Below are 26,203 nucleotides of genomic sequence, written 5' to 3' on the forward strand. Positions count from 1 at the left end.
GTCACTTGTTCAACATCTAATTATAGTACCTATTTTATATCTTCTTTCTGTGGGGAAAAAAAGTTTCTTTCTATTTAGAATTCCTGTGTGAGGATCTGATGCTTGGCCTTCTCCCACATTTATTCCTCCAGATGCCTGGAACCTCCAATTTTGAAAGAGAATCCATTTTGAATGTCAGTGGCAGCACCACTTACCCAGTACTCCAGGTTTGAAACCTTACCTTTCTTATACTTTTCTCATCTTTAATGGCCAAAGCATCACTAAGTCTTAACTTCTAATTTGATGATATCTTTTACTTTCTTCCCTCTGCTGCCACCTCTCTATAAGTCCTATTGTAGTAATCTAATAAGTCTTCCCTTTTTAACTTTCTCCCCAGTGCTGATAATTAATATTATGTCTCTACAATTGTTACTCTTTTAAGCATTTTACAGTAGCCTCCTAGTGTCTCTTAAGTTCATATTTATCTTCAGTAACACATTTTTTTAGCTTTAAAGTTTACAAAATGTTTTCTTCACAACTACTCTGGGATAGTAAGTATTATTTAGAAAGATCACCAATCTTACCCTCATCCTGCTCTTTTTGTTCCCATGTGTTTGCTTTGCTTTTTTTTTTCCCTATTCCTAGTGTGTTCTCTCCCCTAATTTCCTACTCAATTCAACCAATACTCTTCCATAAAGTCTTCCTTGATCTCTTCTCTCTATCCCCTTCCTTCATTTACTTTATACCTCTCATAAGAGACACCTATGAATTTTTTGATATTACATGTGATGTAGCTCCCTTCTATAATGGAAACGCTAAGGGGCAGGAATCTTATCTTTTGTCTTTTCAAACCTTTGTCTTACCCAATACCTAGCACTCTATGCTATAAATAGTAGGCACTTAAGTAGTCCTCAGGCTTGAATTTGGATTTTAGTTCTTCAGGTAGTTGAGCATGATTCATTCTTGCCAAGAAATATGTTGTTTTCTTTTGGGATGCTGGTTCCTATCTGGTTTTCTCAAGATGGGAGATAAACTTAACATTGTAGTGGATGAGGTGGAAAGAGCATGGTAGTCAGAGTCAAAGGATCTGGATTGGAATTCATCCCTGCTACTTATTAGCTTTCCAGTGTTAGTGTAAGTCACTTAGTCTTTCTAGGCCCCTGCTTATTAGCTCCAGAGTGAGAAGTTTGCAATAAATTGTCTCTCAGGTCCCTTTCATTTCTTTCTTTTTTTTTAATAGCTTTTTATTTTTCTAAATACATGCAAAGACAGTTCTCAACATTCACCCTTGCAAAATCTTGTATTCCAATTTTTTCTCCCCTCCTACCTCTGTCCCCTCCAGTAGACAGCAGCAATCCAATATAGGTTGAATATGTGCAGTCCTTCTAAACATATTTCCATATTCATCATGCTACACAAGATCTCTGACTTCTAAACCAAATGATCCTTTAAGAGAAGAACTCTAGGCTCTGTGGGTATCCCTTTTTTTTTTTTTTAAATAACTTTTTATTGATAGAACACATGCCAGGGTAATTTTTTACAGCATTATCCCTTGCATTCATTTCTGTTCTGATTTTTCCCCTCCCCTAGATGGCAAGCAGTCCTTTACATGTTGAATGGGTTGCAGTATATCCTAGATATAATATATGTGTGCAGAACCGAACAGTTTTCTTGTTGCACAGGGAGAATTGAATTCAGAAGGTAGAAATAACCCGGGAAGAAAAACAAAAATGCAAGCAGTTTATATTCATTTCCCAGTGTTCTTTCTCTGGGTGTAGCTGCTTCTGTCCATCTTTGATCAATTAAGGCTCTCTTTATCAAAGAGATCCACTTCCATCAAAATACATCCTCAAACAGTATCATTGTTGAGGTATATAATGATCTCCTGGTTCTGCTCATTTCACTCAGCATCAGTTCCTGTAAGTCTCGCCAGTCCTCTCTGTATTCATCCTGCTGGTCATTCCTTACAGAACAATAATATTCCATAACATTCATATACCACAATTTACTCAACCATTCTCCAATTGATGGACATCCTTTCATTTTCCAGCTTCTAGCCACTACAAACAGGGCTGCCACAAACATTTTGGCACATACAAGTCCCTTTCTTTAGTATCTCTTTGGGGTATAAGCCCAGTAGAAACACTGCTGGATCAAAGGGTATGCACAGTTTGATAACTTTTTGAGCATAGTTCCAAATTGCTCTCCAGAATGGCTGGATGTGTTCACAATTCCACCAACAATGTATCAGTGTCCCTGTTTTCCCACATCCCCTCCAACATTCCCCATTATCTTTCCCTGTCATTCTAGCCAATCTGACAGGTGTGTAGTGGTATCTCAGAGTTGTCTTAATTTGCATTTCTCTGATTAATAATGATTTGGAGTATATTTTCATATGTCTATAAATAGTTTCAATTTCTTCATCTGAGAATTGTCTGTTCATATCCTTTGACCATTTATCAATTGGAGAATGGTTTGATTTCTTATAGATTAGAGTCAATTCTCTATATATTTTGGAAATGAGACCTTTATCAGAACCTTTGTAAAAATGTTTTCCCAGTTTATTGTTTCCCTTCTAATCTTGTTATCTTGTTTGCATTTGTTTTGTTTGTACAATCCCTTTTTTTTTTTTTTTTTTAAAGGAGGCATACTTAGGCAACTGTTTCTACAGGCAAAGACAGTTTTGAGATTTGGTCATAATTTCTTAGAATTATCCTATAAGGCAGGTGGAATGGGCGTTCTGGTTATGAGTGAGAAATGGCACCAGGAAAACAATCTCTTTGAAGTACTTTTTCTTTTAAATTTATTTAGGGTAAGCTCCTTATTCTTTCCTCTTTCTTTACTTTCTGGTCTTTGAAGATAGGTTTATCCCCTTCCTGCTGGGGAATGGGAGTGAAGCAAGAAAAGCATTCTAAATCTGAAACTTATTCTCTGATTTGAGCAGTATCCAGCCAACCTTAGGTTCTCATGAGGTCTCACAGCTGGTTTTTCAGTGGGAGAGAATGGAGGAAAGTTTGGTTTTGGAGAACTAATTCAACATGGGGATTGCTGTCTGTGCTCTCATGAGAAGCTTTCCATGTCCTAAATTTTAGGTGGGAAGTGGGATAGAGAAGGGAGGAAGACTTGACCAAGGCTCCTGGTTATATATACACCTAGCCAGTTAAGAAGCAAGTCTGGAATGAAGTAGCTTTAGCAGATGACTACTCTTGCCATCTTATTATTAGTTGGGGCCCAGAGCTAAGGCAAAAAGAGGAAGAAGGAGGGGAGTGGGAGATTGAATCTGGAAGGCCAAGCAGAAGGTTTGAAGACTCAATATAGTCTGGGGTATTATTAGATTGGGGCTATTATTAATGAGGACCACTCTTGATTCTCACTTATTATCTTTTATTCTTTTCCTTTCAGGGCAGAATCTTATATCTTCTCTACAAGCAGTTTCACCAAATCAGATCTCAGAAAGAGAGGAGAATCTGAGCCTAGGTAGACTGCTGCAGCAGGGAGGTCTCCATTACCTCCTGCCCCAAGCTGCTGAGCATTTAGCAGATCTCAGCATGGAAGCCATTGCCAAATACGACTTCAAAGCCACTGCAGATGATGAGTTGAGCTTCAAAAGGGGTGACATCCTCAAGGTAAGAGTTGATGCTCAGTGTCAATCCCTCTTCTAACCCACCAACCTTTCTTATTCAGAGATCCAAAGAAGCATTGCTTATTTTTCTATTTTCACAGTATCTTTACTCTGTTATTTAATCTGAATAGATTGAGATAACTGCTGAATGAAATGTTAGTTATCATTTTGAAGTTTGTGTAATTTTTTTAAACTGCCTTGATTGCTTCAGTCAATTGACAAGCATTTATCCTAATTATTTTCTAGGTTGGTATATATGGATTTGACATTAGCACTATCTATAATCAAAGAAATGTGATTGAATAAATTGATTGAATTGGTCAGAGTGGAAGTATTTTCCAAGGGTCTCTTAGAAAGAGATTTTAGTGGCCTAGATTTTAAGACCATCAAACTGATTTGTACAAAAGTATCAAGTTAGCATCATCTTATGTCATAGTCATAAACTTTGCTTTTCCATGGTCCTGACAGTGGGAAAAGCAAGGAGAGTCTTTCCACTTGAGAAAGTATTTGTTCCAGATTTTATGGAGATTAGAATATATACAAAATGGGCTGCATATTTTTATCCCTTTAAGACAATAGTCATCTTGAGGGGAAAATAAGGTAGTTAACTTGCTCTTGTAGAAGTCAGATTTTATTTTCTTAAAAGAAACTTGGGAAGCAATTACCCCATAATATACTGTAATTGCAGAAAAGAAACTTGCTGACAGTTTAAAAATAAGCTTCTACACGTTTGCCACTCATTTTGAGCCCCGCTATTTACACTAGGATTTTCTTTCCACCTGGCACATGTTAATTATATTGTTTACACAATTGACTATAGCAGCTTTGCCCTTTTAGATATATAATTTACTTTTACAGCTGTGGGTGTATGGAGCAGTGTGTCACCTTTAAATGGAGAGATTTTAAAGTTTTGTGTTTGGTCATTTGATTTTTTTTTTTTTTTAAGTTGCTATATGTAATTTTTACTTCTGCTAATCTGAATTGCAGTCTTGTGGCTTGGGTATTACTAGGAACTTTCCTCTCTCTACTGTGACTGAAAGAAACTTGTGAAATTTTCTAAAGAGGAAGAAAATGATGATGCAGAAACATAGCCTGTTGTAAAAGTGCTTGTGACTTTTTCAAACCTGTGTGATTATGGTTAGAATGATCTATTTTCCCCAATGTTCTCTTCTTTCTAGATGTAAGGTTGAGTTTTGTGGTTCTTCACAGCAGTTTTTATTTGTTTAAAAAAAAAAAAGTTTAGTTCAAATTCCCTGGGAACTTATCCTTTAAAAAACAACAACAAAGATTTTTTTAAGCTCTTGTGAAATTGAGCTCCTTGAATATATGCTTAAAGATGTATAATTTAAGTGATCTGCAACATATAGGACTAGTAATAGAATTTAGAGTAACAGATGTATACTTTTAAAATAATAATTTTTTAAAGGCACTGAGCAGGTTGATTTTAAATATTTTAAAACTAATTACTGATTTCAGCAGATAACATTTGTTAATTCAATAACATTAGCTTCTTAAAAATCAACTTATTCTAGATTTGACAAAAATCTCTTTTGGGCTTTGGTCTTATGTATGCAAACTGGTAGATTTCTCCATGAAAAACTATTCTCTAAACTTGAACATGATGGTCTGACATTCTGTATCTGTCTAGATTCTGCTTGCGTGTTCAGCACTGAAGATCAAAGAACTTGAGCTCTGCTTATGCAGAAATTTTCTGAAAATTTACACATGGTGACCACAATCATGAGTCAGAAGCATTTTGTTAACTTAGATGATCTCTATATCCTGAAGCAAGTATATAATTCTTCTTTGACATTCTTAAAAGAATAATTGAGAAAAACAATGCTATTTGACATTTCCCCAAGAGCACATGTATATAGTGTTTTCAAAGAGCTAAATAAATTTTTCAAAGAAATGTGTTTGGTGTTTTAAAAAAAAAAAGCTGATTGATGTGTTAACTTTTTCCTTTCTCAAAATATAAAAGTAAAAGATTGATGTATTGTTTGTCATTTTGGTAGATAATTTGGATATGAAGTCATAATACCATTACTTCATATTCTCTAGTCTCAATTGAATAGCAGTTTATTAGTAATCTTGTGGCTTAACTCCAAAAATGAATGAAGACGGTTGCCTTCTTGACTCATAACTCTCTGAAACAGCTGAATGAAGAAGAAAATTGCTCTCTCTTTCTAGGGGAGCAATTAATAAAAAGCATATAGTTTTTCTTTTAATTTTTAAAAAAGTAACTGGATCCTTTTTAGTAATTTGTCTGGCTTTTATTCTTTTTGTAATGTTAGCTTTCTAAAGATGTTTGGGACCCAAACAAAACAGTAGCTGGAATTGTATATATAAATATTGAAATCAGCATCTGAATGTTTATTGCTAGTAAATGTTGAGTGATTCTATTTGAAGAAATGTAGACCTTGGAGTTATTAGTTGCTGACTGGAACTGAGAACTCCTATCATCTATTTCTCACCAGTTATTTCAAAGAATAATCTCGATTGTTTTTTCCTGTGCAATATAACATCTTTATGTTCTCTCTGCATGGTGGATTATACTGCTTCATAAATGTCTTTTCAGAAGAACAATATGATTTTGTAGAATTAATCCTGGCTTAGAGCTGTAAGATATGTGTTATATATTCTTAGTTTTTTTTTTTTTTACCAGACTAATTATATGACCTTAGTCACGTCATTTCACTTCTCTGGGCTTCACTGTTCTCATCTACCTGAGGAGATTAAATTATTTTTGAATCTGTCAGAAGAATGTGCCAACTCTTTGCCTTTCCCAAAAGCCTAGTATATATTGATCCCACTTGGGATCTATAAAAATGAAGAAAATTGCTCTTATTCAGACTAGTTATGAACCCAAGCTTGGAAGATCCCAAGAAAGCAGGAGAAATTTACATTTCTTTCCCCAGTTCTCCATAAGGTGGGCTCTGGATAGTCCCATGGCTCTTATACTAAATTAGACCTTGAAGCAGACCTAAATGTAGAACAACCTGGATGTTGTTTCTCTTTTTGGGGCTGAGGAATGACACAGAATTGGGCTAGATTTCTTGGACCTGCTCTAGATTTGAATTCTTCCATCCTGAAAACTGTTCTTTATAAAGTTGTTGGCAACCACCTATTTGTTAAATTCAGTAGTCTTTTCTGCCTTTTTGTTTGACTTTTCAATAGCATTTAATACTTTAAATCATTCTTTTTTTGATGATTTCTTCTCCTTTTAGACTCTGAGTTCCCTACCTCTTTGATCATTCCTTTTGTTTTTTTCATTGTTTCATCTTCCTTCTTAACTCTTAAGTGTATGTATTCATCAAGGTGGTCCTCCGCCTTTCCCTCTTAGCAAGCTAATGGCTAATGCCTACTTCTATGGCTTCAGATGTCACCAAATTCTATATTTATCTACCAAGCTTTAGTCCCATTACTTATAGATTGTGTGTGTGTTTGTGTGTGTGTGTATGTACTTATTTTTGAATCTGATAATGAGACAACTGTGGTTTTTCTTTTAATTGATATCTTTTGGTTTTGCATCATCTTCATTTCCTTTCCTCTTAGGGAACTATTTCTTATTATTTCTTATTATCAGAGAAGAAAAATCAACCCAGCAAAACTAATACTTTAATCAAGTCCCAGTGCAAGCTGTGTCTCCTTCACGGTGAAGGGAAGACCATAAACTATTTTCTTTAGAGCTATACTTAGTCGTTATAATTACACAGTATTCAGTTTCTCATCTTATGGTTATTGTTGTTTTTTTCATTTGCATTTTTGTAGTTTTTGCAAACTGTTTTCTGCTATCTATAAAGTATTTTAGGATTTTTAAATTCAAAGGCAGAAGAGACCCCTAAGACCATCCAACTTATTCTTTTTATTTTATAGATAAAGAAACTAAGAACTAAAGAAGTGAAATAACTTGCCTAGAGATGTATATAGAATCTGTTGGAAGCAGGATTTGAATCTAAGTTTTCTCACTTCAGAATTCAGGATTTACTACTTTTCTAGCTTTATTTTACTCTACTTCTTTTTATGTTCCAAAGAAATTGGATTATTTAGTCTTTTCTGTTTTCTTCTGATAGCACAAATTTGCTTACATCCTCTGTATGCCATTTGCTCTGTTAAATGCTCTTAATTCGGTATATAAACCTTTCTACCATCTATCCAGAAGGGATTCTTGCATCCTTAAACCCTTCTGCTACTTTTGTTTCACTGCTATTAAATAGTCACATTCTAACTTGTTATCTTCCAGTTAGATGAATTACTTGAAGGTAGGGGATATGTAGTCTTTTGCTTATCTTTGTATTTGACGTGCCTTACATATAGAAAATAGCAAGTGGCCTATGTTCATTTGGACTCAAATTTTGAGCTGAACTGTGGGAACAGAGTACCAGTCATCTGCTATATACTCCCAGCATCACTTTTTACCTAATCCCTATAAAGCTGATAGAAATTAAATCTAGGAGTTCCTGTATTCACTAAGGTTCTTTCCTTCAAAAATATAAATGGTTTCAATCAATGACACATTTATTAAGCACTTCCCATATGTCAGATAATGTGCCCTTAGTACTCTGAATGTGAAAGATATAAAAAATATAAGGCTATTCCCCTAACTTTACAGTGCTTAGAATCTCGTTGGGTATGGGAGACACAAAGCTAACATGAAACTAGGAATAATATATCATGAAATGTTGAAATGTTTGGTAAAAATGTATTAGAGGAGTTAACATAAATTTGAAGTCTCTGAGATGGAAAGATCTGTAAAGACTTTGTGGAGGAGGTAGGACTTGAGGTGTTTTGATGAAAAATACTTTAGGGGTGGCTATGGGACAGTCTTGGCAAAAATATGAGCACACCTAAAATGTGAAGAGACAGGCCTGATTGGATTTGAGGATTTATGTTAGGGAGTAGTAGGAAATAAAGTTGAATTAGAAGATGAGGACAGGTTTATAGACACCTTAAAAAATCAGATAGGCAGAAGCAATTAGTTTAGATATATATTGGACTAAGGGAGTAATTAGAGGATTTCTGAGCTGAGAGAGGAATGTGATTAATTCAACAGTTATTATTATGTCCAGATACCTATGCTAGGTGCTAGAGAAAATGCAAAAAAAAATTTAATACGTGCAGTTCTTTGTACATTTTCATATTTATCATATACAAGAAAAATCAGATCAAAAGGGGAAAAAACCATGAGAAAGAAAAAATAAAAAGTGAAAATATTGTGCTTGAATTTATATTCAAGCTCCATGGTTGTCTCTGGATGCAGATGACATCCATCCCAAGGCAATATGGAATTGCCTTGAATCACCACTATTTTGTGAAGAGCCAAGTCTAACACAATTGATCATCTTGTTATTACTGTGTACAGTGTTCTCTTGGTTCTGCTCACTTCACTCAGCATCAGCTCATGTAAATCTTTCCAGGTCTCTCTGAAATCATCCTGCTGATCATTTCTTATAGAACAATAATATTCCATAACATTCATATGCCATAATTTATTCAGCCATTTCCTACCTTATGGGCATCCATTCAATTTTCAGTTCCTGGCCACTACAAAAAGAGCTGCTATAAACATTTTTGCACATGTGGGTCCTCTTCTCTCTTTTGTGATCTCTTTGGGATATGGACCAATAATAATGAAACTGCTGGACCAAAAAATTCACAGTTTTATAGTCCTTTGGGCATATAGTTCCAAATTATTTTCCAGAATAGTTGGATTATTTCACAACCCCATCAGCAGTGTTTTAGTGTTCTGGTTTTCCCACATCCCTTCCAAGATTAATCATTAACTTTTCCTGTCATCTTAGCCAATCTGAGAGGTATGAAGTAGTACCTCAGAGTTATCTTAATTTGCATTTCTCTAATCAATAATGATTTAGAGCATTTTTTCATATCATTATAGATGGCTTTACTTTCTTCATTTGAAAATTGTTCATAAGGTAGCAAGGTGGTGAAGTGGATAGAGCACCAACCCCTAAGTCCAGAGGACCTGAGTTCAAATGTGATCTCAGACACTTAACACTTCCTAGCTGTGTGACCCTGGGCAAATCCCTTAACCCCAGTTATCTCAGCAGAAAAAAAAAAGAAAGAAAAAGAAAAATTGTTCATATCCTTTGAACATTTATTAATTGGGGAATGATTTGTATCCTTAAAAATTTGAGTCATTTCTGCTATATAATCTAGAAATCAGGCTGTGTGACCCTGGGCAAATCCCTTAACCCCAGTTATCTCAGCAGAAAAAAAAAGAAAGAAAAAGAAAAATTGTTCATATCCTTTGAACATTTATTAATTGGGGAATGACTTGTATCCTTAAAAATTTGAGTCATTTCTGCTATATAATCTAGAAATCAGGCTTTTATCAGAAACATTGGATGTAAAAATTGTTTCCCAACTTTCTGCTTCCATTTTAATCTTTGCAACAATTGGTTTTGTTTGTGCAAACCCTTTTGAATTTAATCAAAATTATTCAGTTTGCATTTCATAATGTTCTCTAGTTCTTCTTTGGCCATAAATTCTTCCCTTCTCCACAGATCTGACGGTAGACTATCCCTTGCTCTTCTAGTTTGCTGTAGTATCACTCTTATTCCTAAATCATCAACCCAGAAAATGCTAAGTTTTTAGATCACTCATTCTCTGCCCTCATTTAGTTTACTGTTTAATAGATGAAACTGGTGATTAAGAAAAGTTGGTATAGATTCATAGGATTTAGATTGGATAGAGGGAAGTCTATGATTAGGGATGCTAGCTTCAAAATTGTTGTAGTAATCAGGTGAGTGAAATATTAGACTTTAATGCTAATGGTAAACATAAGTAAAAGAGACATCTTTAAGAAAAAATTGATGGGACTTTTGATTATGTTTTTCTTAATACTATGCAGTGGTATTGGTACAAATTATTCATTTGCTCATTTTCATTACATGTCCAAATGAGTATTTTCCTGAAAAATAGAAGCTCCTTTTTGACATATACCTAATAATGTAGGGCTGGTGATTGCTTATAAAAAATGGAGAAGCAAAAATCTGATCTAAGATTTGGCTGGTCAGAATTTTTCATACTCCTGTTTCTTGAAATTCAATAAAAAGACTTCTAATTTCAGGTGGTTCCAAGCATGAATTACAAACTGAAATGGAAAACATTTGATATGAATGTGCTACTCAAGGTTGCAGATATTTTGTCCCTATATATATATACTTTGTATAAGGATTTCTTTGTTCATAAAAGATGAGTTCTTGGTTTTCTTCTTTGTTGATTAAATGCCAGAATTAAAAGGCTACGTTGAATCCTTGTGTGTGGAAGAAAGTTCCTTGTTTGGGTTCTCTGATTTCAAATTACTTGTTTTCCTTGTACTGTGCTTATTTTTTTTTCCTGTCAGCTGAATAAATTGTTTCCAAATAGCAGGTGCTGAGAATGTACTTTCAGTTCCTAAACAGCTGGGGGGTGGGGAGAGAGGGTGGGTAATAGGGCAGCTGGCTAAAGACCTCATATAAAGACTATAAGGAAATGATTCTATATTGGGGTGGCACTGGTGCTGCTATGTTGTCCCTGAGGCAATTAATGTTGACTGTTTCCCAAATAAAAGCCGCACATTACCTTCTCTTCTTTATTCATCGCAGGTTCTACCTTCCTACTTATTCCCCTCCCTCCCCCCTTAAACCTACTAGTGAAAATTGAAGCTAGAAAGGTTACTCTCATCTGTTCTTTGCTACCTCTAGCGATCATACTACCTAAGGGTTCCTGAAAGTCTAAAAGTAGGATGTAGTTTGTTGGTATAAGCTCTTCACTTAGATCCCAGATCCCATGAACAGTGTTGGAATTCCTGTCTTTTTATTTCTTGTTTTCTCCGCTACTGACATCTCTTTTCCTTTCTCCCAGCCTTAGAAGGGAGTTCAGATGATAACCTAATCATTTTAATAGTTGTCATGTGGAAATGAAATTAAGACATTCTGCTTAGCCTCAGAAAAGAGAACAGGAAGCAGTTAGGTGTTTGTTTAGAAAAGGATTTTGAATTGACTGCAGAAAAAAAAGCATCTTAACAATTAAAATTATCCAAAAGTGGAATGGATTGCCATGGGGCAGTTAGTTAAATCTTTCCTTCTACCCTGCTTGGAGATCGTCAAGCAAATAACCTCTATTGAAAATATTATAGAGAGAGAAGCATTGTGCTAGTGAGACCAGATGGCCTCTAAAATCTTTTGTAGCTCTTAGTATGTGAAACAGATTCCCTTACATGTTCTTGCCATAACACTTGTGTTCAGTTAGCCTGTGCTAAATAACTTTACAGTTGTTTGTTTCTTTCTTCTCATCAATTACATTGTAAGATCCTGGCAAAACCCAGACTCTTATAGTTGTGCTATGTTCAGTGGTATTCAAGAATATCTTATGTCTGAAAGGGTCATGTGTATATTTTGAGGGAGGAACATCATGTGATTAAAACATTTGGGATCTATTGTTCAGAGCATGCATCCATTTCACTGTTTCTTCTAATAATAGGTGCTGATTATAATACTTAAATACTTTCGAGATCCTTGGCTTTGTCAGTGTGGATTTTCTTGCAGATTGCAATTTCATTGCAACTTGATAAATAGTTTTGCAGAATTGTTGTAGCCAAAAAAGTCAATCTGGTGAGGACTCTTTCTTAAGGGACAATACATCTAGTCTGTTACTCTTCCTATACTGAAAGCCTTTCCCGTTTGTATTCAAGATTTGCCAGAGCTTAGGATCTGAGCTCTACTGACATAACTTTTCAGAATCTGTAGTCACCCCCATCACATGATAAGGCATTATTTGGAATTTAATGGAAGATTAATTACAAACCAGATATAAATTGGAAAAGGCTTTTCAAATTTTATTGTATTTTTCAGTTAAAATTAAGTAATTTTTAATCCACTAAACTTTAGTCACTAAATTTTAGTGAAATGATAGGATATAATTTTCTTTTAAGAACAAACATAACTAGATGGAAATAGCTGATTGTTGATTTTTGCATGGACTCAATGATAATTTAAAAAGCTTCAAAACTGAATTGAGAAATATCATTTGGTATCTCTGGCTTTGTATCATGAACTGAGTGAACACAGAAGAGAAGATATTCTTGAATTTCTGTTCTTAATATTAATTAAATATATTTCTTATAACCTTTCTTATGTAATAGGTGAAATAGTTAACATACATATCTTTATGCTGAAAAAGAAGTTCCAACAGAAAAATAATAGATTAAACCTGGTTGCTTTTAATTATAATTCTCTCCTGTGGGTATAATTGACCTTCATCAAAAAGTAAAATAGGTGAGTGTCATTATGTCTTCTGATTTGGAATAACAGCATAGCTAGGCTTTTATGTTTCTTTCATACATTTATCTGTGTTATTTACCTCTGGCACTTTCTAGAATGTTAATTCAGAATTGACTCCCTGCTTGTTCAGCATCTAAGTTGCTATTAAAAAAATTTTTTTCAGAGGCAAATCTTGGGTTATTCTTATGTTCCTTTGAATTATTGCTTTGATCTTAATAGCTGTGATGAACTTAGTTTAACTATGTTCATTTAAATGTTTATTGAAGTATAGCCAAAATTAAATGTATATTTAATAGTGTTGCTTTCCATTTCTACTTCCAGAGGTTGAATTATTTCTATTCAAATGAAGACATTTTAACATTACTTCAGAAAGGAGTTAGGAGAAGTCAGGTTTGTTTTGTTTGCTTTTTTTATTTTTTAATTTATTTTTACTAATAGCCTTTTATTTGTTTCACATTTTTCTCCCTCCTTTTTCCCTTCCCCTCTCCCCAGACTACAAGTAATCCAATATATGTTAAACATAAAACATCTTTCCATTTATCATGACACACAAGAAAAATCGGATCAAAAAGGAAAAAAAAATGAGAAAAAAGAACAAGCAAGCTTTTTTTTTTCCTTTTCTTTTCTTTCTTCTTCTTCTTCTTCTTTTTTTGCTGAGGCAATTGGGGTTAACTGACTTGCCCAGGGTCACACAGCTAGGAAGTGTTAAGTGTCTGAGACTAGATTTAAACTCAGGTCCATCCTCCTAACTTCAGGGATGGTGCTCTATATCTTGGTTTTTTTTTTTGTTGTTGTTTTTACTGAGATTTGTTTTTATTCCAAGAATGTCAGCCTTAGAGCTAGGAAAAATGACTTCTTGGGAGCTTCAGAGGTAGATAAAGACTTTGCCTTATTTAAACATGAGTTCAAAGGGTTTCTAACAGACTCCATGTGGCTTCATAGCTGATTCTTCTTATTGTAGCTTTGTGTTTCAGGCTTTTGCAAATCACCGAGCAACTAGGATGACTTTCAGTTTCAGTAGGCACTTATTGAATGCCTAATTGTATATTGTGTTATGAGAGAGAGAAACATACCTAGCATCAAAGATAAAAAATTTTATTTTCCTGCAATTATTTAGTGATGCTATAAATTTCACATTAAGGTATATTAGAATAAATTAAAGAGATGCCCAATTTTTGCAGATTTAGCAGATTTGTCCTTGTTACTGATGTATTCTTTTTCTAGCTTTTGACATGAAAATGGTATTCTGTGCTCTCATTTTATCCTTTATTATAAGTCTCCAAATTAGGCTAAAATCACAAACAAAGCTAATTCCAAGGTAGATTGGTTCCATCCTCTTTCATTTTAGTTGTTTTGATTATTGTATTGTTGGAGATTTAGAGGTGGGGAAAAGATAAATCATTTTTTTTTAATCTCTTTTCCTTTATTTAGTCCTTAGTTTTAACTTTCATGATCCACACACCTCAATTCTTTGAGAAAATAGCTCATTGAACAGAATATATTCTGTAGAGAACTTTTTTGGGCTCTTAAGAAGATACAAACATAAATACATTTTGTTTTCTAATAAGTCCATAGCAAATTTTTATTAGCTCTAAAACTTTTTTTTTTTTTTTTTTTACCAAAATCCTGTACTTAAAACTTTTGAGCTCGAATTTATTCTCCTCCCATTTGTCTCCTGTTTCTCACTCCAATCAGAGCACCTTTAATGTTAAGATAGAGGTCCACAAGAGAGAATTCTGTGATTTCTTAGTAGAGTTTATTTTGGGAAATGGCCCAGTATAATTTTATTTCACAATGTCATTAATACATTTTAGCTAGAATGCACCATAATGTTCTAACTCCCCACCTAGGTTGTTTCTTTTAGTCAGACCTCCACTTTTAATATTGTTGGTATGTATCTGCCTTCTGTAACATAATTTCTAATATAATTTTTAAAAGTGTTTTATTGATACCTTTTGTCTTTTCTTCTGAGTCTTTTCTCAGGTCATCCAGATTTTCTTTTCCCTTACATCAAAAACAATTAAGCAAAAAGTATCTGATTACAGCAACCATATTTGATATTGTATACTATATTTGGCTTCAGTTCCAAACCACTGCAATAATGTGAATACTACAATAAAGCAAGTCAACACAATTTTTTTTCATTTCCTAATGTATATACACAGTTAGTGGTGTTTTCTTCATTTAGCTTTTGTACTCTTTTTTCCCATTTGGTCAATTCAGTTTTTTAAGTAATTATTTTCATTTCCCGAGCTGTTGATCCTTTTTTCTTCACTCATTTCTTTTCATAAATTTTCATCTTATATGGTTTTTAAGGACCTTTTTGAGCTCTTCCATGAATTCTTTCTGAGTTTGAAACCACTGCCCATTTATATTTGGGATTTTGTCGCAGGTGTTTTGGTATTGTTTTCCTCTTCTAAATTTGTGCCTTGATGTCACCACAGTAACTTTCTGTGTTCAGATTCTTTTTTGTTGTTTTTTGCTCATCTCTTTTGGGCTTTTGCCTTTCAGTTTTAAGCCCTACTCCTGAGATGGAAGGGACACTGTCTCAAGCTTCTTGTGCCAGGGCTTGCAGGACTTTGGCTGTTTACCTGATATTGTACTGATGTTGCTCTGTATCCCATATGGGACTCAGGTCTGGTACTGAGGTGTGGGAGTATAGAGGGGGACAGCTTGCATGGCTGGGGACTGTAGGGGTCTAGCAGCTTACCTTGTTCCAGAGTCCTAGTGCTGGTGTCTAGCACGTGCTGAAGCAAATGGAGTGTTTCTGCATTTCCTAAAGCCTGTGCAGAAGCACATGAAGGTCTGATCGCTGGGGACTGCCTGTTTGCCCAGAGATATGCTGGAGCATGTGGAGGTCTGGCCTCTACATCTTATACAAATTAATTACATACAATTAAATAATACAAATGAAATACATAATATACATTAAAGGTTTAGTGTTTCAACCTGGAATGTTCTCCTGTAACAGTTATAAGTCTGTTCCCATAATTCCCAGTTATCACTGGAAGATTGGAGGAATTTAGAAAAGAACTGTTTTTCAGATTGGTAGGAAATTCCAGGAAAGGAGCAAGGTTGTTCTCTCCTCTGTTGTCCTTGTACTCATTTTTCCCTTCTTTTTTTTTTTTTTTACTAACTCTATAATAAGAAATGGACAAGGGAAGACAAGAGTATTTTTTCTGTCCTATAGGCTCTAAGAATCAAGCCAAGCAATCATATTTACAGTTCTAGCTATATGCCATATACTAAGGATGAATCTGACGTTATAAAGACCAGCATCAAACAATCTTTGCCATTAAGGAGCTTTGTCTTTCGGGAGATCCCAGCAGATAAATAAGGATGCAAAATATACACAATGTAATTTGAAGGGGAAAGATCAAGAAAGGCTTTACATAGAAGGTGCCATTTAAACTGAGTTCTGAAGGGAATAAGGGACCACTCATTGTGAGTGGGTGTAGGGAAGGGACATCTTTTCAGGAATAAAGAGCATCTTGGAGAAAGGGTAAGAATAATATGAAGGGACTTTCTTTCCTTCCACCTTTCTCTCTCTCTCTCTCTCTCTCTCTCTCGCCTTATTTCACTACTAGTTTCTACTACTGCCTAGTAGTGTATCAAGTTAAAAGAAGATGAAGGAGAAAGCTGTTTGCCATGAGAGAGAGAAGTCCATAACTTAGTCATATGTAAACTGGGATCTGCCTGTATTCTAATTTGGGATTCTTGTGTCAGTGGCTGTGTAATGTGGTTTTGAAGTAAATGCATATACAGCTCAGCAGTTAACGCACTTGCAAGGAGAAAAGACAACTTCTTTTAGTTCAGCAAAAACATAATTTTTACATATTTTTTCAGAGACCTCTATAAGTAGAGAGTCTTGGGAGAATTCTCAACCTTGTCATAGATTCAAGATGCTTTTTATTTTAAAATTGCAGCCAAGTTCTTTAATTGCTCTTATTCTGAAAGCTTTCAATATTCATTTAACAAATTTCTCTGGAAACAAATGTTGAAGTCTCAGTGTTGAATATTGATATAAAACCAGAATCAGTCAGTAGTTCTCAGTTCCTTTAAAATCAAACTGATGTTATAGTGAGTTGATACTGTGTTTCTAGCAGAGCTCAAGCTTAATTTTTATGAAGCTAGAACTTAGTCTCTGATTATAGTCTTATGTTTAATCTACTAAGTCATATGGCCTGAATAAATTTTAAGAGAAACCATATTACAGGATTAAGACTTTCCATCAGTGACTGGAAAGGAAATTGCTTAATATTTTAGCTTCCTTGCCTAAGCTTTTTCTTTGTTTTTTTGTTTTTCCAAAAGTTTCTTTTTTACTTTGAATTTAATTTATTAAGTAAATATGGCTCTTTCAGTATACAGAGATTAATGAAAGAATTGTATGTGAAACTTAGTTTTCTGAAATATATTTTTCTCTCTTCTCTTCTTCCTAATAACAGTAACTTGGATTAGGGTTTTTTTTGGGGGGAGGGGCTGTTATAGTTCAGATTTAACATGGTTGTTTTGACACTGCCGGCTTTGTTTCCCTTTCTGAACTTCCTTCTACTCTGTTTGGCTTATTTAAAAATTACTAAGTGATGCTTTTTTCCTTTCCTTTTCTGGTAACCCTATCAATACACTCTCCATTCCTGCTCCAAAATCTCCCCAAAATAAAAATAAAAGTCCTCCCTTATAATAAGTAACTATAGTCATTCAAAACAAAGACACATATTGACAGAAAATGTATGTTCTTTAGATCCCAGCTACTTAACCTGGGTTTCTACCTCATATGGGATTTTGTAACTCAGGTTGCAAAATTTATGATTTATAACTGTAACTGTTGGATTTGTATATCTATTTTATAAATCTGTATACTTAGGGTTGTTTAAAATTTCTCAAGCAAAGCGGGGTCTTGAGTGGAAAAAGTCTAAGAAGCCCTTCTCTAGACCATTTTTTTTTTTTGACAAATGATGGGAATTATTGATTTGTGTTAAGTCTTAAGAGTCATAATTGGTCATTACATTGAACATAGTTCTTAAGCCTTTCATAGTTGCTTTCTATACAATGTTGTAGTGATTTAAATGGATATACTGCATAAATTCAAGTTTTCTTAAGTGTCTTTGAATCTATCCTTTCTGTTATTTCTTATAGCACAATAACATTTCAATATATTCATTTAAAATTGTAATCATCATTTATATAGCACTTTAAACTTTGCAAAATATATGCTTTATATATGCTATCTCATTTGAACCTCACAATAATCCTGTTAGGTAGATGCTGTTATTATTTCCATTTTGAATAGATGAATGAATAAAGCTGGAAATACAAAAGAAAAGTAAGCCCCTGCTTTTAAGGACCTCAATTGGGGGAAGAGGGGAATGATAGGTTTCTTGTTTTTTTTTTTAAAGTAACCTTTTGATTTAAATTGCTATGAAACTGAATCTGTAAATTAATTTTGGTAATATTTTCATTTTTATTATGCTGTCAGGGCCCAAGTATGAGCAGGTAACATTTCCAATTATTTAGACTGGTTTTTTGTATCTTACAGTTGTATTTTATAATTGCTGTGTGCCTTAGTAGCTACTAGCCTTTCAGATATTTTGTACATTCTATAGTTCTTTTGAATGGGGTTTCTTTTTTTATTTCTTCTTCTTTGATTTTATTGGTTATACACAGAAAAACTAATGATATTTTTGGCTTTGTTTTATATATTACTATTTAATTGAGGTTATCAAATGTTTAAATCAGTTTTTAGTTGATTTTATAGGATTATTTAGGATAGCTTGTCATTGTAATGGCCTTGTAATAAAGAGGATTTGAGTGCAAATATGCCTAATTGACCTTGGGCAACTCACTTGTCTTTTGTACTTTAGTTTCCTCTTCTGTAAAATTAGCTGGAAATGGAAACAGCAAACCAGTATCTCTACTAAGAAAATCCCAAATGGTGTCATAAATTGTTGGAATTTGATTAAACAACAACAACAAAAATTTATCTGAAATCATGTCATTTGTAAAAAGTGATCATTTTGTTTCTTTTTTACTCCTAAATTTGGTGTCTTTGTTTCCTTTTCTCTTATTGCTATGCTGTAACTAGCATTTCTTGATAGAACTATTCCTTTTTTTTTTTTTTAAGCTTTTGATTTTCAAAACATGCATAGTTTTCAACATTCATTCACCCTTGCAAAACTTTGTTTGAAATTTTTTTCTATCTCCTTTCTTCCCACCCTCTCCCCTAGATGCAAGTAATCCAATATATGTTAAATATGCAATTCTTCTAGAACTATTTCAAATAATATTAGTGATAATGATTATCCTTGCTTCCTGTTAGATAGTGCTAATTTTGGGTTTTAAATATATTTAATATTAGGAATAATATATTTATTGCTATTTTAAAAGTTTCTTTTAAATGGATTTTGTATTTGATCAAAAAGTTACATAATGTGATTTAAAAATTATTTTTGTTAATTAAAGACAGTGGTTGTACTTGTGATTCCCCCAGCCCCATGGCAGTTGAGGTTAAGTGCCTTGCCCAGAGTCACATAACTAGGAAGTGTTAAGTGTCTGAGACAACATTTGAACTCAAACCCTCCTGATTTCAGGGCTGGTGCACTATCCCACTGTGCCACCTAGCTGCCCCTTATGATTTCTTTAATATAGAAAACTCCCCAATGAGGAAATTCCCCCTATACCAATGCAGGCATCTTTTCTGCCATTTAGTTTGAGATGTTTGGTGAGGGTCATACAGCCATAGGGCTCTGATGCCAGCTCTCCATCCACTAGTGACATCACACTCTCCCCACCTTTGTTACTAATATGATCTGTTATGTTGAGTTTTCCTAATGTTGAATCAACACTGCATTCCTACTGTAAATCCAACCTGCTCATAGTGCTTACTGCTCTTTAACAGGTTGATATAAGACAATATTTGTTTCATGGAAGAATTTTATTAGGATCTCCTCATTTGTTTTTTTTAATTAGAATTTTTCATTAAATGTGGACTAGAATGTTGACTTGTAAACCTATCTAGTTGTGAGGGTTTTTATTGGAGGAGAGTTAATTTGTGACTTGTGCAATTTATTTTTTTATAATGAGATATTTAAATAACCTATTTCTTTTTCTATTAATCTAAGTGTTTTACATTTTTGTATATATCTATTATTTAAGTATCTTTTTTGTTGACATATAATTGGATAAAATTTTTTTTTAAAGCTTTTTATTTTCAAAATATATGCTTGGATAATTTTCAACATTCACCCTTGTAAAATCTTGTGTTTCAAGTTTTTTCCTTCCCTTCTCCACATCTCCTCCCTTAGTGGCAAGTAATCCAATATACGTTAAACATGTGCAATTCTTCTATACATGTTTCCACATTTATCATGCTGCATAAGAAAAATTAGATCAAAAAGGGGGGAAAAATGAGAAAGAAAACAAAATGCAAGCAAACAACAACAAAAAGAGCAAAAATACCATATTGTTATCCATATGCATTTCCCACAGTCCTTTCTCTGGGTCCAGATGGCTCTCTTCATCACAAGAATGAATGGAACTGGCCTGAATCATCTCATTGTTGAAAAGAGCCATGTCCTTTGAAATTGATCATTGCATAATCTTGTTATTGCTATGTACAGTGATCTCCTGGTTCACTTAACATCAGTTCATATAAGTCTCTCCAGTTTTCTCTGAAATCATCCTGCTGATCATTTCAATAAAATATATTTTAATGATTTTCTCTATTTCATTTTAATTTGTCATGAATTATTTCTTCATTTTTTAATTTAATATTGGCAATTTGGTAGTTTTTTCTTTTTTTCTCAGCTTAGTTATCTCTTAATAGTTTTATTTGTGATTTAAGTATGTTTTTCTTTTACTTTGAGTTTTGTTTATTTTTCCTTTAAAATAAAGGAGAATGGCTGACAGTTTACATTCAAGGTGCAGCAGATCATAGATTTAGAAGGAGGGAGGGGTCCAGAAGGAGGGAACAAATATTTATTAAGTGAATATTTTATGCCAGGCACTGTGCTAATAAGAGCTTCACCAAAATCTCATTTGTCGGAGACATTAGACTTAATTTAAATCAGTTCTAGGAAATTGAAAACCAGAGAATTTGTGATCTGCTTAAAGTTTCCCAAATGATAATTAATATTTGTGAAAGCTAAAAATGAGAAATGTGTGGAAAGGAATATTGAAACCAAAGTTTGAAAAGTCTTATTAGGCATTTATTTGGTAGATAGGTGTTAGGGAGCCATTGAAGATTTGAGTAGGTGACATTAGACTGGACTTTTCAGGGTTTTAGTTGACAGCAATATATAGATAGATTGCTTTCTTACTGCAGAGGAATTTGACTGAAGTAAGGAATCTGCTTTTTGCTTTTCTGATTGTTTGCAAGATCTAGTCTGTTAACATTTGGTTGAAACCTAATAGATTCTCTGTGTTTCCATGGAAACTTTCTTGCTCCATTTCAGCATCTTTGCAGTAAACCAACTTAAACCAGATGGCATCCTGTTATGGTGACAAAGATATATCTAGCCTGGATTATATCCAAACTTAGTAAAATATTAGTCAGAGAAAGCAAAAACTTTTGTCTTTCAGTATATATAAAATCTTGACTCCTATGTTTAAGGCAGAGGAGAGGCTTTTGGAAATATGCCCCCAGAGTGACATCTCTGGATAGATTCCCATTTGTAATATACAAGCTTTATTTTTATTTATTTATTCATTTATTTATTTATTTGTTTATTTGTGATGCTAAGAAACATATATTCTCATTCAAAAGATAACTTAAGTCTTTCACCTCTAAATTCTCTAATATTCTCATTAGTTATTACAAATTCCTCTTCCTCTCCTTTCTAAAAATGTCAGAATTTAAATTTTCCTTTCATTCCTCGAAACTATGTAAGTTTAAACAAATACTCTCATACTCTGCTGTGTCTCTGTATCTGAAGGGCATACTTGAGACATTGTTACTTAAAAATCAATATAAATGTTAATACTACATACAGTTGTTTCATTTTAATATAAATTTGATTACCAACTAATAAATATTTCATGTCTAAAGTGAAATTTCTCTAGTCTTTCCTATTAGAAATCTTTCTTCATTTTCATATTTCACTCCAAATTTTTCATTTTCTTTAAAAAAATTTTATTCATTTAAAAAAATGTAACCTCTTCTGAATCCAATTCTTCCTGTGCAACAAGAGAATTGTTCGGTTCTGCACACATATATTGTATCTAGGATATACTGTGACATATTTAACATGTATAGGACTGCTTGCCATTTGGGGGAGGGGGTGAAGGGAGAGAGGGGAAAAATCAGAACAGAAGTGAGTGCAAGGGATAATGTTGTAAAAAATTACTCTGGCATGGGTTCTGTCAATAAAAAGTTATAATTAAAAAAAAAAAGAAAGAAAGAAACTATAAAAAAATTTAAAAATGTAACCTGTCTAGTATCACTTTGTCACAGTTTCAGTGTTAGTTGCTGACTGAATTCATAGAACATTCCATCCTCATAAAATGTTATTTATTTATCATAAATTCTGTTTTCTTTGACTGTTAGGATAACCTTTTTTTGGACTAATTTCCCACTGAAGATTGAGGATGTGTTTAGTTATATGCAATATCCTAAATGCGTCATTTAGAGGTCATTCAGAGCATCAGAATTAGTCTTTGGTATTGTCAAATGGTTTGAATGCTGAGACAACTTTTTGAAGATTCCCTAACAATCTTAATATTTTTATGGGTTAGAAATTACTCTGGAAAACAAAATATCTCCATTGTTCTTAATTCACAGCAGTTTTGCTTTTAGAGTATAGATTATTAATCTAATTCCACACAGATTTTGTTAACATTTTTTATTTGTCTTTCTTTTTTGAGGCAGTGGAGGTTAAGTGACTTACTGCCTAGGGTCACACAGCTAGAAATTAAATGCCTGAGGTTGTATTTGAACTCAGATCTTCCAGATTTCAAGTTGATGCTCTCTCCACTGCACTCCGCTGCCCCCAATTTTTTATTTGATGACCATTCCAGACTCTGAAGTTTCAGTAACCTGAGAAGACTTTTAACATTTTTCCATAAAAGAAAGTTTGCAATTTTTGGTTAGTAACATACCAGTGAATAAGACAGAACTATTTAGCATACTAACTGCTCACTAAATAGATAATAGGAAATCATATTGACAAACTGACAAGACCTCAGAGTTTTAATACCAAGACCTTGGTAAATTAGTTTAGTTTCTTTTAAAGTTGAAAGTCAAGAAGAAGCTTTTTGCTTAATTGTACAGAGGCAGAAATTAGAGTTTTTAAAGTAAATTCTTTTCAGGTCTTCAGTACTGATCCTCATAAAATCGGTAGGTAAAAATAATATATTTTTTAAAGTAATGACCTTTGAAGCACTCATTGACTTTATACAATTTTTCTGTAGTCCCTCTCCCTAGCATCAGTCTTGCCTGTACCCATAGTTGGCCTCTGGATATTTCTGCCTATATTATTTGGTGCCGCATAATACTTTGGAAAGAATATTGATTCTGGAATTGTGGATCTTGATTTGATTTCAAATCACACTTCTTGATGTTTACTATTTTGTATTGTTGAACAAAATTATTTAAATATCTTCTGAACTTCAGTGTCCTCATTTTTAAAATGAAGGAGTTAAAAGGGTTTGGAATACCTGGAATGGTGGCACTGACCTATTAGGGATCTTGATAAGAACTTAATTGGACTAGATAACTTCAGATCATCCTCTATGATCCTTAGATCCTTGAAACCTTCTTTCCAGTCTTTGTGGATAATATGTTAGCATGTATTACATAACATTTTCCTTTTTTCTTTCAGTTTATTGGTTCCCTCTGTTTCTAGATCACCTCTCTTATCTTTGCCCTTTCTTCTAACTTGGCTGGTTGTTGTCCTTCTTGAAGAGGACCAAAATGACATCATTATATTAGAGTTACAATGTTTCTGATACATGCTTGGAATGCCTCTGCTACAGATTGGACACAAATAGTCCATTTGAACATTTGGTCTTCTCTAGAGATACTTTCTCTATAACAGAATTTTAAAAAGAGGGGGAAAACAACTAATTAACATGTTTAAATCTGACAGTATTTGGTTAGGGCAGCTCTCCTGCCTGGGAAATCTCTAGGCCTGTTCCTTTTTGAACAAAGACTTCTTTTCCCTTTCCCCTTTGTTTCCTTCCTCCCCTCCCCCCAATAAATAAATTAAAAAGGACAAGCCAGTGAGTTTTACTTGGCTCTGGTTGGAGCTCTTGGTCCTTGTCTTGTAATTTCTGCCTTGCCTGTCATAATGATTTGTGCCACTCTGGAGTGCAGCTCATTTGACCCCTCTTTTCTTTGTTGGGATCCAGGACCACCATCTCCAAGCAAGGCCCACCTTAACCTCATAGACCTAGACAAGACAGTCAAGGGACCAAGCCAGAAATAGATTTAGGAATTGTGTTTCTTGTGCCTCGTTTTTTTTCTCTCCCTCACTACTTCATTGCTGCCAGTCTTTTGATTTGGTATCACAAACTTTTGAAATCCTCAGAAACAGGTTTGGAATTACCTAACTGCTTCTCATTAGATTGGGAAATAAACTCTAAATGACAAAGAAACAAACAAAATCTGATCAGTATTCCACATTTATGATTCCTCATCTCTGCAAAGAAGCAGAAGATGGTACCATCTCATATCTTCTCTGGGATCAAGCTTGATTTATTATTTTTCAACATTTAGCTTTAATTATTTAGTTATTTGTATTTAAATGGTTGTAGCCATTGTGTATATTTTCCTGGTTCTGTTTTCTTCTCTTTGTATTAGTTCATAATTGTATAGCATCCAGCATCTGTTCTAGTGTAGAATTCAACAAAAACAGAATCTACAAGCTGTTTTCTTCTTTTTTTTTCCCTAGAACTGTAATGATTTTCTTTGTCACTAACTAGAGTTTGTAAAACTGTTCCTTAGTTTTAGAAAACAAAAAATTAACCTATACAAAAATTGACAATATATTAGGACATAAAGACCTCAAAATTAAATGCAGAAAGGCAGAAATAATAAATGCATTCTTTTCAGATCACAATGCAATAAAAACTACATTCAACAAAAAGCTAAGGGTAAATAGAAAAGATTTCCAACATGCAAGGAATTTTCTTTGGTAGCTTTTCTCCCTGGTAAGTACTGGTTGACCACTCAGCAGCCTAGTGATAAGAATTATGGATTGAGGTCGGAGACATTGTCAAGAATTTATTTGCATTATATTTAGTATGTCCTCCTTTGACTTGAATCTTTTCTACTTGATTACTTTATTATTACAAATAATTCACATTTGTATCCATTGGTCTTTAAAAAAAAATTCCATATTCTCCTTGATCTCTACCTTTTGCTATTCTTGATAACTCCTTACTCCTAATAGATGTTTCATTCTTCCTTGTTTTCATAGGATAGTATATTCTTTAGGTTCCTTATTTGTTTTATTTGTTCCTCATCTCCTTTTTGGATTCTTTATGTTATATGTTATCTCATTGTTTTAAGTGTATTCTTTAACCCACTTTCTTTCTTGGCATTTATATTTATTACCATACTTTTAAGTTGATATCTCTTTTTATTCTTCTTTCACCTTCTTCCCATCTTTTATATTCTTACATTCAGTTATTAATTTCTTTAGACTGAATCTCTGTCACAATCTGTTAAATCCACTCTTCTCATTTCTATTCTCATTCCTTTTACACAGAGAGCTTTATCAGCCACTATGTACTGTAGTAATCTCCTAACAACTCTTTCCACCTTCATTCTCTTTCAATCCATTCTTTATGCCGCCACCGGAATAATTTTTTCTTATACAAGTTACAGCTATGAGACAACTTGATGTCATTTTAATTTACCAGCCTTGTCCCTTATTATTTCTCTCCATAAACTTTTCATCTTCCCTCCACAGAAATCCAGTTTATTTATCATCTCCATGCCTTTCTCAGGCTTTTCCTTGCACTGTAGCTAGAATGGCTACCCACTTGAACTTCTCTTCTCTCCTCTCTCTTTTAATGTCCAATTTAAATGTTGTCTTAGATGCTTATTAGATTTGTAGCCACTGCCTAAATTTCCTCAGCTGTAAAATGAGGATAATAAGAGCACTTATCTCTGAGAGTTGTTGTGAGGGCAAAATTAAGCAATATTTGTTAAAAAGCACTTTATAAAGCTTAAAAGCACTACATTAAATGCTTGCTGCTTTCCTTCCCTTCTTTTATATCATACAAGAGAGATGTTTATTCTAGTTGGAAAAGTAACAACTTTTTCCAAAAAAACCTTGATTTAGCACTTTATTTTGCATCTCTGATAAAGTCTTATGGA

The 26,203-nt window shown here is 33.7% G+C and overlaps 1 protein-coding gene across 2 annotated transcripts in view; it reads left to right on the forward strand.

Moving 5' to 3' along the window:
- Positions 1-26,203, forward strand: part of GRB2 (growth factor receptor bound protein 2) — a 97,827-nt gene that overhangs the window by 5,417 nt on the left and 66,207 nt on the right. Inside the window, exons 2-3 of one of the 2 annotated variants that reach the window (XM_051995109.1) lie at positions 132-206; positions 3,382-3,605. In XM_051995109.1, coding sequence (XP_051851069.1) covers positions 3,528-3,605 — 78 coding nt within the window. In that variant the 5' untranslated portion in view covers positions 132-206; positions 3,382-3,527. The remainder of the gene's footprint in view (positions 1-131; positions 207-3,381; positions 3,606-26,203) is intronic. The other variant, XM_051995108.1, reaches the window with a different exon arrangement.

This window comes from Antechinus flavipes, chromosome 4 (genome assembly GCF_016432865.1).
Source record: "Antechinus flavipes isolate AdamAnt ecotype Samford, QLD, Australia chromosome 4, AdamAnt_v2, whole genome shotgun sequence".
NCBI lineage: Eukaryota > Metazoa > Chordata > Mammalia > Dasyuromorphia > Dasyuridae > Antechinus > Antechinus flavipes.